At 41.6% G+C, this 15,531-nt stretch overlaps 1 protein-coding gene across 2 annotated transcripts in view; it reads right to left on the bottom strand.

Annotated features, from left to right (window-relative positions):
* The window catches only part of EMB1968 (ATPase family associated with various cellular activities (AAA)), a 31,385-nt gene extending 26,647 nt beyond the window's left edge, over positions 1-4,738 (bottom strand). For both annotated transcript variants that reach the window (XM_086808898.1, XM_086808899.1), the window contains exons 1-8: positions 4,559-4,738; positions 4,387-4,465; positions 3,934-4,013; positions 3,556-3,672; positions 3,369-3,438; positions 3,183-3,256; positions 2,728-2,848; positions 2,552-2,614 (exon numbers count right to left, since the gene is read on the bottom strand). In XM_086808898.1, the coding sequence (XP_086665024.1) occupies positions 2,552-2,614; positions 2,728-2,848; positions 3,183-3,256; positions 3,369-3,438; positions 3,556-3,672; positions 3,934-4,013; positions 4,387-4,465; positions 4,559-4,602 (648 nt within the window). In that variant the 5' untranslated portion in view covers positions 4,603-4,738. The remainder of the gene's footprint in view (positions 1-2,551; positions 2,615-2,727; positions 2,849-3,182; positions 3,257-3,368; positions 3,439-3,555; positions 3,673-3,933; positions 4,014-4,386; positions 4,466-4,558) is intronic.
* Positions 4,739-15,531: the final 10,793 nt, after the last annotated feature.

Here is a 15,531-nt window from a genome sequence, read left to right as displayed (position 1 = left end):
AAGATACTTTATAGCAACCTTGCCATGCAATCCCCTTCTTTATTTATGAACGACAATATGCTTCTGGTTAAAGAACTTTCTCTAGCTCTTCAACTTCCAATGGATCTATGAAAGACAATATGCTCTGGTTGAAGAACTTTAGCTCTTTAACTTCCGGTGGATTCTCATTCACTCGTTCCCATTATATATACCAGTGACCCCAAGGGTCCACTGGGTACCTTACCTGCCACACACCATACTCATGCGTCCCCTATGTCCAACTAGTACCCCCATGCTACACATCACTGGGTCTTTGGCCTACAACCATCACCCACGAACGCGATGATGTGCAATAGTATGCTGCCATTGGTTTTTCCACGCAACGTCTACATGTCCCACACATTACTGGCGTGTAAATCCCATGTATCTATGGGTAGGCGTCCAACGTATTGCCACGTGTAAGTCCCACGTGTAAGGGTCATAACATTCTTTCCTAGGAATCATCGTCCTTGATGACAAATTGAGGATAATGCTTACAAAACTGAAACTCCGTTTCCCAAGTTGCATCTGTCAAGGGATGTCCTTTCCATTTTACAAGGAACTCACACAGAATACGATTTCGCAATCATCTTTCTCTAGTAGATTTCTTTGCAGTTCATGGTGGCATTTTGTTTCAAGGAGTCAAGTTGACAAGTGCTCTTTCCAAGGTGTATCCGGTACTATGCAATTCTGGAGTGTCCATGGTTGCATCTTCATTAGCTTTACTCCTTCATACTTTTGAACACTATGAGTTACAGAGAGGATGTTAGAATTTTGTGTATCTAATTGTGTGGAAGCTTGCACTTTTATTGGCACACATGTATTTTCTCATGTTTTACTTGTCATGGCTAATTTATGCAAGTCGGCTAACTACATGGCCTCCTTTATAAAGGCCTCCTCACATCACTCTTGTAATTATCCTGAAGCACACATTGTAGCACCCATTTGCTCACTATTACCATTGTAAGCCTTTTGCTAATCAATTAAGGTGATCTTGTCAGCAGTCTCTCTCTCTCTCTTTCTTCCTTTGTCTATGCTTCCGCCTCTGCACACTCTAACAATCCAAACAATGGTAAAAAACTCCTTAAGCATCCTACCCATGGAGACACAATTTGAGCCATTACCAATGATCACATGCACAATATTTTGTGGCCCAATCTCCATGACACCCTCTCGAATATGTCGCCAAATGTCCTCACATGCGACCAATGTGCCCACTCTACAGATGCATCTATGACACGCAAGAACATTGTGCCGTTGCGTGATGAGACGAGGATGTTATAAACATTCGTCTTTCTGACATCCGACCATCCGTTTCACATAAAACAATGCATCCGTATTTTTGCCATGCTTCCTTGAGCGGCTCAATCTCCATCTCCACAGCTTGTTTCTCCCTTCTAAGCTCCAGTGTGTGCAAGGCCACGTAAGAGGACCCCTCTCCCACTCACATGCAATGCAATTGATTGCCCTTATGGCCTTACTCCATCGTTGGGTGCGCACAATATTGAAAGACAAAGCACACTGTATGAAGAGCTTTGTTAGCTCTTAGGTGGCTTCTTGCTTTGCCTGCCTTTGCACGCTAGCTTTGACAGTCTCTTTTTGCAAGGCATTAGCAATGAGGATGGGAGTCCTTTGTGCCCGTGGTGCAGAGTTACCATCTGAACCCTTTGTTTCTTAGATATGCTTGTACTACCTATGAGGGAGACATCCACTTCTTGCTCCTCTTCATTACTCTCCTTTCTATTGGCAACATCATTCGGGCTATTAGTTTGACTCTCTTCCACTCTTGTAATGATGCCTTGATAGCATCCCGCACAGCTGGACAAGAGCAAACTCCCTTCCCTCCTAGACCTGTGAAATGGGGCTTCACCCATTCTATGCTGCCACCGCACTACAACCCACAGTAATTGCACTTCCGCTTGCAAGCACCTCCACCCTTGCATGAGCCCAATTCGGTCATATGGGTCGTCCACAAAGCATCTCTTGTGTGAAGCATTTTGTTGAAGGCATGTATCTACAGAGAAACCCCCAGTTTTTATTAAGGCTGCATTAACTTTAATTGACAAAGTATCTTTAATCGCTTGGAGTTGTGGGTGTACCTTTAATCGGTACACCCACAACCCCAAGTGTTGTGCTTTTACCAACCCAGAATTGAAATATGCGCAATCCTTTTCTTGTCCTTGTGAAAACCCAACCAGCAGCAGCATCAGGATAGGAAGAAAACACACGGGCAACTCTGTTTTCTGCATACAACCTCCACAGTCATGTCTGCAGCCTGGCCACCACCTCTCCTATTCAGCACCCTTCAATGCTGAAAAACATGCCGTGCACCACCCAAGACCTGGATGCAGATCCTCAGAGTCCACATGCCTCAAGACCAAACAATGTGTACCAAAAATCACAAGTTCACATAACAGAATTAGCTCAAGGCCTATGAGCAGCAGAATGGGAGCCTCTCCCATCATTTCTACGTGCTCACAACCTTCACCAGCAGCAGACGTAGGAACGCCAAACATAGTAGGAAGTATCATACCTGCAAGTAGGTGATTGCTCGTCGCATGTCTCCCTCCGATACACGACTCAGAGTTGCTAGGGCCTGTGTTAAAAAAGGGTATGTGTAAGTGCTCCCTTTAAAGAGTGCTTTTAAACTTCTATATGGATACTTCATATGCAGATACAATATATATAACACTGCCATGATTTGCACACCTCTGTGTCAAGCAAAAGACCTTCCTCTTGACAAATGTACTTGATACGATTACTCAATACATCATCCAAAAGAGGTTTGAACCTGAATTTAGCACATCTTGATGCTAAGGGCTCAATTATCCTGCAAAAAATAGGCCACATGATTGCAATCTCTTCTCTACGAGCATGCATGCATTGCAAGCAAACATATATAACACAAAATACATCCGTTAACACACACGTGCACGCACACACACACACACACACACACACACACACACACACATAAATACATAAATGTAAATTTACAAAGACTTACACATACATACGTATACGCAAATATGTATATATACATGCATGCATGCATATACACACACACATCCGTACATGCATGCATCCATCCATGAACATACAAAAATACATAGATACATGCATGCATGCATGTATATATATAACGAGCACGCCCCAAAAGTTACCTGCTCACATAATTGCATATAAAACAGAAGCGGGTAACTTTAGAATATGTTTCCATAGTGCGCCGCAATGCATTCTGCACAGTAAGAAATACCTTGTCAGCCTGTCAGATGCAACTAACCCGTTTAAAAAAGAAATCAAAGACTAAAACTCTGATCGTTGTATTCCCTAAAAGATTCAACAGCTACCTGTGCATCTTCTGTCATAGAATCTGCTTCATCCAAAATGATTATTTTAAATGGCGGGCATGGATAACCGCTGGAAATTCCACACCAAGCGTTCTATTAGCTAAATGTAGGAGACCTCCACCACGACATGGGCCTAATGAGCATTTGGCAAACAAGAACACAAGTCAGTCTATGGCAAGAACATCACCTTATGCCAGGTCCAACCGCCACTGCCGCAAAATCCTTAATTTTAGTTCGCACAACATTTATTCCCCGATCATCACTGGCATTCAACTCCAAAACCCTGGTTTTGTAGAGTTCAGGCCTGCAAAACCAGGTACAGTTCATGCTTGGTTGCAAGTATAACATCAATGCATGTATATATGTGTATGTGCACGCATGCAAACATGTATGTCTGTGTTAACACCCTTCCACTCATGAAGTGATTCATCTTCAGATTAAAACTTGGCAGATTGTTGAGCTGACTCTAATGAATTATGCGTTAAAAAAACTAAGCTACCCTAATGGGTCATTATCCCGAATGGATCATAATCCTTAAAGGGTCATGTGACAGAAAATCCCTTACCCAAACAGTTGGCGTGAAATCGCTAGTGCCGTTGATGTCTTGCCAGTACCAGGAGGCCCATAAAAGAGCAGGTGTGGTAGCTGCATTCCTTCGTGAGCTCATATTAGCAGAAAAAATATCAATTCTGGCCAAAGCCCTAACTTTACAATGACCAAGAAAAAAAGGCAATTCAAATAAGCAGAACTACGGGCAAGAAAAACCCTAATTCAAGAATAGAGAAACCAAGTCCCTAACCCTAATTCAAAAATAGAGAAACCGAGTCCCTGAAAACCCCTGCTGTGGACCAAACCCGAATTTGAAACAAGGCCTACTTAATTGAAGCAGCAAAAAATTTCCTTTAAATTGAGAATTAAAACCGTGATTAGAAACAAGAAACAGAAAAGTAGAACAGAGCCCACAGACAATTCAGATAGCACAAAGAGAGACCCTAAAAAATCCTCATTTCGAGCATACATTGCCTGTCTCAAGAGTATTGGTGAGGGTTAGCACGACTTCGTCCTGATGAACCACGTCTTTCACTTGCCTGGGTCGGCTGCTCAAACACAGGGAGACCAAAACTTCAGAAAGTTTACATGAGGTTTGTCTGCAGAGGAAGAAGAAGAAGAAGAAGAAGAGAGGGACTTACTACTTCTCGACCCATTGCTGGGTAGTGTTCACAACGGGAGCCATATCTCTCTCTCTCTCTCTTTCTCTCTCTGGCTCTCTCTGGCTTTCCCTCCAACTTCCCGGAGAAGCTTCAGCATATATAAAAAGTATCAGAGTCTGGCTTTCCCCCCAAGAGCTTCATATAAAAAGGTTTGTGCTAACTTAGAGTGGATTCTCATGGATTGTTGCATGCGGCTCCCTCGAAACCTCTTTTTTTTTTCCAAATAAACCATCTATATATCTTCGTTTCTTCAATTGAAATTCTCTTTTTTGGTATAATTTCATCTATAAGAATTTCAAAAATCGCGGAGCTAGTAGCAAGATCACAACGTTGATCAGGGATCTCTACATTCCCATTCACATCTATACATCCATATATATACATACATCCACATCCGCATTTCCATTCACATCTATACATCCACACACATACCTACATCCACATTCACATCTACGTATATACATCTTCATGCATACATCCATTTTCACATTCATACATCCACACTCCCATCTCCACATTCACACATCCACATACATACATCCATTTTCACATTCCCATTCATATAACCCCATATACCTTCACATCTAATCTTTTACATCACATCCATTCTTGCCCTATCACAACCCATATACATCTTATCCTATCATATACACTTCTTACCTCATCTCATACATATCAAAGGTTGATTTGTATGGTCACTTGTAAAAGGTGAAGTCAAGGTCAAAAGGCATGGAAAGCACAAGGTTTGCACATGTAATGTGAGCATTAATGAACACATGGTTGGCACTAGGGTGCATGGATTGGAGTTCTTCCCAAGACTATAAATATGGATGCATGGATTGGAGTCCTTCCCAAGACTATAAATATGGGTGTATGAAACTTGATTATGGCAATGAGATTATTTGTTTGCCTTTAGTCTATTGCCTTGATTAGTAGTGTCCTTAATTAAAGATTAATTGTCATGTTCTTAATGATGATTTCAGTCACTTGCTTTGAGCCTCCTTAGATCCACATTTGTAACAGTGGGCATGGTGCATAGACGCGAGTCACCGAGGACGAGGTGCCGAACGACGGATGCTAGAGATTGGACAAAGGCAGCCTAGAGGGGGGAAATAATGCCAAATAGCTAAGGTAGCTAATAGAATGTCATAGTGCAAAGAGTAGGAGCTTGAATCTACATCGTTATAGAGCCTAGGTTGCAGAGCATGCATATGAGACTCTTAAAGGTGACAAAGCATGTAAGAACATGCATAATGACTTGAGTGGGGAGTGGGTTAACTAAGCGAGAAGATAGTAAGATTCTACATGCATGCGCTATGTGAGTGGCAAAATTTGGTTGGTTGTGTAGGGGTGATCGACTCCAACATTGCTATGTATATGTTACCGCCACGTGTAAGGGATGACGTTAGATAAGCTCAGGTTCAAGGCTTGGCCATTTAAGGGGACCACTCGAGTGAGCAAGGCGTGGAGGTGTGGCTTAGCATGTGAGGTACATATGCATTAACGTGTAAGGGGATATATGCATTGGCCACAAGGATTCTAGTGTGAACCACACATAAACATTGCTGACTGCCGTTAGCCTATGTTTTTTGAATGAAATAATACCTTAGTGCATATAATATTTTTATACCCAATTAATGTATTTACACCTTTTTAGAGACCTTATTGCAACGTTTTGTCAATAATAAATTGCCATTTATTATGAAAGGTTAGAAATAATTACACCATTTGTCACTTGTGTGTGCCCAAAATTTCCCAAAATTCATACTAGGACAGATGAGATATTTTGTAATAAATACCCTTCAGTATGAAATGGATTCTTTCAACATCATTAGGTCAACAAGAGAGAGCAAGGAAAGGACTTTTCCAAAGCCATTTTTATAAGATGCCAAAGTTTTGCACACGCTCAAAGCGATTGGAACAAAATTCGTTGACTAACTCCATGAGACTAGATCTGGCATAAAAAAGGTTGTTATTTATATAAACCAAAGGAGTAATCTATGAAATGATGACCCTATGGGCCCAATCACGTGGCCTATTGCTGTTTCAGTACGAATTTAATTTCTTTGAAAGGGAGATTCCTTTAGTTTATCCGGTGTTTTTCTTCTTGATTTTAAAGGAGAAACTATGAAATTCCTTGTTTATTGATTTGAAAGGGAGATTTCTTAGCTTATTCGGTTTTTTTCTTCTTAGTACTCCTTGTTTATTGATTTTAAAGAAGAAATTAAGAAATTTCTCATTTATTGATTTTAAAGGAGAAACTTAAAAAAAATCCTTGTTTATTGATTTTAAAGGAGAAACTATGAAATTTAGATTTATATCCCAAACTTTATTCCTTAAGAGAAACTTTGTGCTTTAAATTCACTTTTTTGAAAACTATGTAGGTAGATCTAGAAGGGGGAGTTGGAAAAGGATGTTAAGTAATGAAATGGATCTAGACCAAGAATCAAGAAATCAAGCACACAAAAAACAATTCTAGCATCCATTTGATGGGAAACAAGCACACAAAAGACAATTCTAGCATCCATTTGATGGGAAACAAGCACACATTAGAAATATATGAGATTATGAAGAAAATAGAGAAAATCCATATGCACATGTAGCAAAGGAGGAATATGCATGAGGCCTAAGTGATTTAACCTCTCACCACCGTGAGGAAGGCTATCAACCTTGCCATGAGCCCTAGACCATGTGTGGCCATCTCCAAGAAAGGAGCCATGATTACATGTAGATGTTCAAGTGTTGAATGACTAAAAGATACCTACAATAAACCCAAGGGCCTATTTATGGTAGCCTTGTTCATGGCCCATTATTTACATGTTTTTGACCTTAGCTTGTGCTTCATTACAAACCATTCCTTCCCAAAGATTTTTTTCTTAAAATCATACAAGATATCTACAATTCAACATAGCCTCAAATGAAATCAATGGGAAGTGGTCAAGGTCCCAAATATGCTTTCCAAATGTAAGGAAGTCCATGAGACTTCATCTCCAATGCATATGTGTTGAATTGTTATGGCAGCCCTTGTTGTTGTAGATGAAATCCTTTGAAAAAATCTTAGTGAAAACTCCATGAAATAGGCCGTAAATGATGCATACACTTAGCCAATCATGTCCCGCATCATATTCTTCCATTGTGACGACCATTGAAGCTCGTTGGAGTAGAGCAATAACCCCAACAATGGACCTCACCAAAATTGTCCAAAAATTACAACATGTCTATAATCTCAAGTATTGCCCATTTTCTCCATACAAATCATGCCACTTGGTCAAGCAACACCTTCCTCAAGTAGGCCATATTGATGCACATACTCCAAAGATTGCCACGTAGCCTCATCCATGGGCAATTGCTTATAGGCCGGCATAACCATAAAGTGAAAGAATCCCCTTTCGGTCCTAAATGCCATCTTCTCCTCATCACCCTTCTTCATTCGTATTTCATGGTAACCCAATCTTAAATCAATCTTAGTGAAGAACTTTCCACCTTCGAGCTCGTTAAGACGATCATCGATGCGGGGTATGGGGTACCTATCATTGATAGTGACTTTGTTCAAGTCATGGTGGTAATCAATGCACATACAAAAGGACCCATCCTTCTTCTTCACCAATAGAACGTGTGATGCAAATGGAAATTGTGAGGGTTGGATAAGACCCACGGTAAGCAATTCTTGTACTTGCTTTGCCACTTCCTCTCTTTCCACCTTAGACAAATGGTAAGAAGGCTTGTTCACAACCTTTGCATTTGGCTCAAATATAATAGCATGGTCAATCTCCCTCTTGGGTGAAAAACTCTTTGGCACTTGAAAATGCCCTCATACTCTTTGAGAAGAGTCGCCATATCTTTGTCTATGTGTTGTCCAGTACCATCCATCCCCTCTTGGAGCATAGATAGTGTCAAGAGGGGATGGAGTGTTGTCCAATACCATCCCCTCTTGGAGCATAGATAGTGTCAAGAGTCTCAAGTTTCTTAAGCCGCTTTGGAGTGATCAAAGAGAGCTCTTTTGATGCATTTCTAGACAATACCACTTGCTATCCAACATGTGAAAAGCTCATAATACCCTGTTGACTGTTCATGTGAAAATCACTAAGAGAAGCTAACCAATCACACCCCATAATCACCTCAATGGGACCCATGTCCAAGACCACCCCATAACCAATCACCTCAATGGGACCCATGTCCAAGACCACCACCAAATCACCATCCAAAGTGTATGAAGAGGACAATGTTGACTGTTCATGTGAAAATCACTAAGAGAAGCTAACCAATCACACCCCATAATCACCTCAATGGGACCCATGTCCAAGACCACCCCATAACCAATCACCTCAATGGGACCCATGTCCAAGACCACCACCAAATCACCATCCAAAGTGTATGAAGAGGACAATGTCACTTGTGTAAAAGGACAAACCAATGTTGCTTTCTCATTTTCTCCATTTGCCACTTGCACTTGGAAAGTTATGGGTAGCTCTGTTGGAGATAGTTTGAGAGAGTTGATGAAGCTATGTGTACTTTGGGGCTCCACCAAAACATGTGCAACTCTCCCATTAATGGTTCCCACTAATCTCAAAGTACTTGGGCTCTTACATCCCATCGAAAGCTCTTAAGAAATGGAGCCTACACAAGCTGCACTTACTGCACTTTTAGATGTATCACCTCCCAAAATACTTACATGACTTCCACTAGTGTCAAATAGAAACTCACTCCCTTCTTGGATGAAAGAGTGACCTCATCACGTGTCTCTTCAATGCAATCTTCATATTCCTCCACCTCATGAGATTTCTTTGAATCATCCTCTTCATCCATAAGAATTATAGTAGCCGTCACCTTCTTTGACTTGCAAACATGCCCGGGTGACCACTTCTCTTTGCATTTGAAACATAAACCCTTGCTCCTTAACTCTTCAATCTTTGGATCATCCATCCTTTATATCTTCTTGAATGGTTGAAAAGTCTTCTTGACAAAATTATTTCCTTTCTTTGCATCATTTTGAACTCCATTTTTGGGTTGTCCACCTCCAAATGATGCGAAAATCTAGAAGTAGAAGTGGCTGTTGTGGAAGGAAACTTCTACCAACATTTGAAGAATTATTGGATGGTTTTCGAGAGGGTACGATGGGCTGAGATTTCCTATACTCAGGCTCATAAAGCTCCGCCAACCTCATAGCCTCCTTGATGGTGCTAGGTCTTTGTGTCGACACATTCGCCTTAATGTAGGAATCTAGACCATGCACAAACTTCTTCGTTTTCATGTCCTCATTGAGTCCATCCAAAAAAATAAAGAGTTTCATGAACTTTTTGATGTAATCTCTAACCAATATGCCCTTTTGTGAGAATTCATACCATTCTTCATGGTATTGGTCAAGAACCAAAGGCGAAACAAATGCCATATTCATCTCTCTCTTCAATTCTTCCCAGGTATGTGTCATAATCCCTTCTTTGACCAAATGTCTCCGCCATTGATGGGCATAGTCTTCCAAGTATAAGGATGTGAATTGCACTTTATTTCGCTCATTCTTTGGATATAGTTGAAAATATGTCTCCATTTTGTTCATCCATTTCTCAATTCATGTAGGGTTAATCCTTCACCCTTGAATTTGAGGAGTGAGAGCTTATCCTTAACATCCTTAGGAGTGGTAGATGATGCATTCTCATGTGATGATTAGCGGGTTTGTACCTTTACATTTGCATATATGATCCCAAGAATTGTGCAAAATCCTTGTACTCCTTCTTCATAAAGTTAGGCATTTCCATCCATCTATCATGAGCTTCCCTTTGCCTTTTAGTGAATGACATATGCTCTCAATCATGTTCAACCACATCATCATCAACATACAACTCTTCTTCAAACATAGAAGATTTATTTTCCTTGGAATGTGAAGATACTCTTTTGGATTCTCCAAGGTTTGGTTCCAAGTGTTTAAACCAAAATGTATGTTGCTTTCCATGTAATTGAGAGAGACCGGCTTGGAAATATGTAGGTGTCACGTAGGCTGTAATGACCGACGGCAGACCGGATGGCCATGTCCGGGGTTCAGTGGGAGAGGACGCCCATACGGAGTCATGGGCGGCCAGGCTAGTGTGGACGGCAGGCCACACACTATATAGCCTGGGGGATGAGGGGCAATCCTCATTCTTCCTCTATGGCTGGGTGGTGAGCCAGAGGCCGTCCCCTCTTGTGGTAACGCCCGTAGCGGTGTCGATGGGATTGAGCCCGCGCATGACTGGGGGACCGGAGCCCACTCGAAGGTTTTCAACCATTCATCTCCTTATTCTTATCTCCAATGGAGGGTGTGGAGGGAGGCGGCCAAGGAAGAATGGAAGGGAAGAACTCTCTCTCTCTCTCTCTCTCTCTCTCTCTCTCTCTCTCTCTCTCTCTCTCTATGCGATCACACACAGCAAGCAAAACCAAGTAAGCGATTTTCGTTTTGTTTTTTTTTCTATGCGATTGAAATGGTCTGCGTGGCGTTGAAATTCATTTCATAGATTGTGTGTGGGGGAGGTGGGGGGGCGAAGAGCAGCCCCACTGTGTCTAATGGTCGTCGTCTGAGAAGTAAGGCGAAGAGCGAAGAAAAACAAATGTACCGTTGCTATTTAATACTAACCAGCATGGGGAAGCGACACCAGCCCCACGACTACTGGAGCAGACGTTTGGTGTGGCGGGGGGCCGAAAACCAGACCCACGACGAATGCTGTGCTGGAGCGCCTACTGAAGTTTGTGGTGGGGCAAAAGCCCATTTGCGCCGTTTGAGGGGGGAGCGAATAGCCCCGGTGGGCGGCCAGCCCAGGCGGCGGCGGCGGCCAGGCAGCCACAACGCTGGCCAGCCACCACCAGCCCAGCAAACGCCACAAGCAGAAAAAATAATAATAATAATAAATTAATTAATTAATTAATTGTTCATTTTTAATTTATTAAAAATGAAGCGGGCGGCCAGCTGACGGCGGCGGCCAGACTCGGCCCTAAGGACACTCCCCATGGGCGGGCGGCCACGCCCGAAGCGGCGAGGGCCGGCCCGGCCTGTTATTTTTTTTATTTTATTTTTTTTAAAAACAAAACACACAAAACAACGGTACACCCCACGAAACAAACCCAGCACGACCGTCGTGCCGTGTGGCCGTAGTGCCCGTTTTCCACGAAAGAGGCCCACCGCACACGGCCGTAGCGCCGCGTGCTAAGAGAGAGACAAATCCCACGGCCGTTTACTGAGTCCTTCGAGAGGGAGCCGTTCTATGGCCGTTGTGCCTAGTGAACACTTCTATGGCCGTAGCACCTCGAGGGTAGCACATGTGGCGATCACACATTTGGTTCACAGAGACTAAATTTAAGCTGAGCATAGACTTAGTATTGACCATCAAAGTCACGTAGTTTGGCTGTAGTGTAAATCTAAAACTGCGGTGTGTTTTACTTGGGCTAAGAGAACCGGCAATGGCGTCAGTTGTGCCCAAATTAGACGAAAGCTTATCGCGAGAAATCAAGGTAAGCCTAATTGAGCCGTAGTGCTCATAACCCTTCATAATCTTTTAACAGTTGCTAGAAGACTGTGATAAACTTTGGCAAATGAGAACCATGTACAAGCGTAGTCTTGATGTGGTTATGCCTTGTGTCCAAACAAGTTGCTTACTGTTTGTAGCAACAAGAGAGCCTTGGCCCGTAGAGGCAAGCTGGCCCTTGTTGGTAGTAACAAAATAGTGTCACTACTTGGGCCTAGAGAGTAGTGACTAGTTTGATTTAGTCACGTAGATTGCCTTGTAAAAGTAATCCCTAAGGTGTTATTACTTGGGATAAAGGGGCTAGCAGTACTCAATTGAATGGTTTATCTAGGAGTACTAATCTGAAGGATTAGCATACGCCTAGATAATAATAGCAGATTTAGGATTGATTTGTAGAAATCAAAGGTAAATCTGAAGGGGTATAGTCTTAAGATGTAATGCTCAATGCCCTTATAGAAGTGATCGAAGAGAACTGTTCTTAAACTCACTAGCATGGTTTTCTCTTCTTTTTATTGCCATGCGTCGACATCCCACTGCTCGAGAGTTTATGGTGATCTTTCGAGGGGGGAAAGAGCCTTTTTATATGTCACATCAATTGGTTTGGTGGTAATTTGATGGTATGGGACATCAAATTCTCACGGAATCGATTGTAGTCTTGGTGGAATGGGACGCCAAGGCTTGTGCATGTAACTTGACTCTTTGGCAGGTCTGTATGTACACTTGTCTGTAGTGATAAAGTGTGCAAGATAAAATTTGAACTTTGAAAATTACCAAATATAGCCATAAGTTGGGATAAAACCCAGTTACAGAGTTCGGAGAAGCTCTAGGTAGCAAGACCATGATGGTGTACTAGTGCTAACAGAGTGATTTAGTTCCGGAGTGATCTAAATCTAGAGGTTAGCAGTAAGACTAGTTTGGTTGGACAGTTTCATGCATGGGGGACGCCCTATAGCATTTTGCAAGTGTAGTCTTGCCTATGTTCAACATAAGTGTGCGATTGTGAGCACATTTTAGTTGCTACCATATGAATTTGGAAAATATATTACTTTCTTACATAAGCAATTGTAATATTGCAGGACAGGCTATTTTGCTTACAAAGTTCATGTGCGTGTAAACCCTATAAGTCGTATGACCCCTTGGGAATGAGTGGAACATTTCTAGGATTTAATAAGGTTTTACATGGCAATAGTGAGTAGTATCTCACTCCAGACGAGCCTGGTTGTTGTTAGTATCGGATCCGACATATGTAGTGTACATAAACTCGGGCTGAGTTAGGATAGGAGGCTAAGCCGGAGAGCTTAGTGGTAAATCCTACTGTATCTGGTGAGTTTTGACTTAACCGGAGTGTTAAGAAGTAAACTCAAAGTCTGGGACTGAACTGGAGTGTTCGGAGACAGACATATCTTTTGTTAAATCAGAGAATTTAGCAACAGATGAGCTTGGGGTGAACCATGGTACCCAGGAAAAAAGCTCTTCACACTAAAATAGTGCACAATAATTTTAGGGTGATAAAAATCCATCGCAGGAATGTTTTACAAATTTCCATAGATGATAGATGAAGACCATGTACTTTACGGAGTTAAAGTACATAGGTGGTGACTTCGGCGCCACATTTTTTGTAGGAAGTCACCAGTGGTGTGTTTAGGTCAGCCGAGACTCCACAAGACCTATGCACTAGTTTTTAAGTTGACCTCTATGATAAGGACGTCCAAAAAATCGTGTTGTAATACCAGAGATTGTACTGCAATGTGCAATGGAGGGGTCAATTTGTGTAGTCACTTCTTAGCAGCAAGTGACTTAAGCATCTTGTTATAGATGGTACTCCCACTCGGGGGAGGTACGCCCTCGGGGGAGGTACGCCATTGGGTACGGAGTTACTCACAGACTAGTATGGAGCTACTAGTGTGATGATAGTGGGTACGTAGTTACTCACCACTAATACATAGCTGCTAATTAAATTAAGATCCTCTAGTGAAAGATACTCTAGATCAACATTTTAAATTACCGAACCACAATCCATGAGTATCGAGGTACTCATAAATATGTTGACGTTGCTCAAATCGAGGGACCGATTTGTTCGATTGTATGGAATAAGCAAGAAAGTGGAGTAACTTAAAAGTTACACATCACTAGTCCTAGTGAGTTGTCAAGGTCATCTGTAGTTTGATGATCCCATCTACCTATCAGACAACATTCAATTTTGCAAGCCGTGGCATTTAATCCGTAGTGATTATGAGTTTAATGTGAGATATGGTTATGAAGTTCTTACAAGAGTACTCGTTTATTTGCTTGTCATTGGTTATAGCTTGGTAGAGATTGCCACCTGTGATGGGTAGGTAGCTTTGCCACTATAATGAGGAGGCAGCAAATAATGTTCTCATAGTCATACTTCATACCAACACCAAACAGGGATAGGATGAAATTCCTAAGTTCATCATCACGAAGTACTGTGATGTTTGCATTTATATTGAATGTATGATGTAATGAGACATTGGGCTTGTGTAATTACCATCAATTATCTAGCAACCTATGGCTTCGCAGCAAGCTCAGTCATTATCTGTGGATTGATAATGTGGTTATTAGTAGTTTGGAATTTTCTTGATAGATGGTACAACCCACCCACATGATTCATAAGTGTGTAACCGCTTATGAAGGGTAATAATATGCAACAATGAAGCACTTTGTTACAAGTGTGAAACCACTGATCTGTTGCAAAGCAGTTTATCAATAGTACCACCATACGTGCGTAGACACTATACCACATCTTCGTTGCAAGATGTTTTAAAGTTTTTTGGAAGGACTCAAGAATATAACATATGATATTAATCTCGGTCTAGATTTGTTCTTGGACCTATGACACTAGCGCGTAGTCCGCTTGAGAGTAGAGTTTTTGAGGACAAAAACCTTTCTTGAGGGAAAGGAGGGATATCCTCAAATATCACATAAACTCGAATAGTTGTGTGAGTCCAGACAATACTTGAAGGGATGTGTCTGGTAATAGCAACAAAGAGTTGTAAGTGATTGGATGTAACTCCAAACACCCGTAGTGGTGCAAGAATCTTTATCAAACATCTCCACATACTATATGGTCTGCTCGCATATATAGTATGGCATAAGAGATAGGAAGTTTGATTGTTATATTTGAAGGGAAATCTTCAAAAAGTTACATTTGAGTTAGAGTGGAGTTTAACCATCCGTAGATTGATGGTAGTTAGAAACTCAACAAGATTCTAGAGCATATGCTTGTGCAAAGATGTTACTCTAAGAGAAAAGTATCTCTCAGCTTTGGAACTAATCCTTGTGATGCATGATTAGATTGGCTCTAGTTTATTTCTCCTATGGCCGTAGAGCTTTCCAAGGAGAAGTTTTAACAAGTTGGTGATGCAACATGGTAGCATAGTCTACAAATATCTAGTAGCATAGTCTAAGAACTTACGCTACTAGAGTGCTCTCCAGTACATT

This window comes from Cibotium barometz, chromosome 14, assembly GCF_041138505.1.
Source record: "Cibotium barometz isolate CiBa-2024 chromosome 14, ASM4113850v1, whole genome shotgun sequence".
Taxonomy (NCBI): domain Eukaryota; kingdom Viridiplantae; phylum Streptophyta; class Polypodiopsida; order Cyatheales; family Cibotiaceae; genus Cibotium; species Cibotium barometz.
The sequence above is the reverse complement of the archived record's forward strand: the minus strand, read 5'-3'. Positions and strand labels throughout refer to the sequence as shown.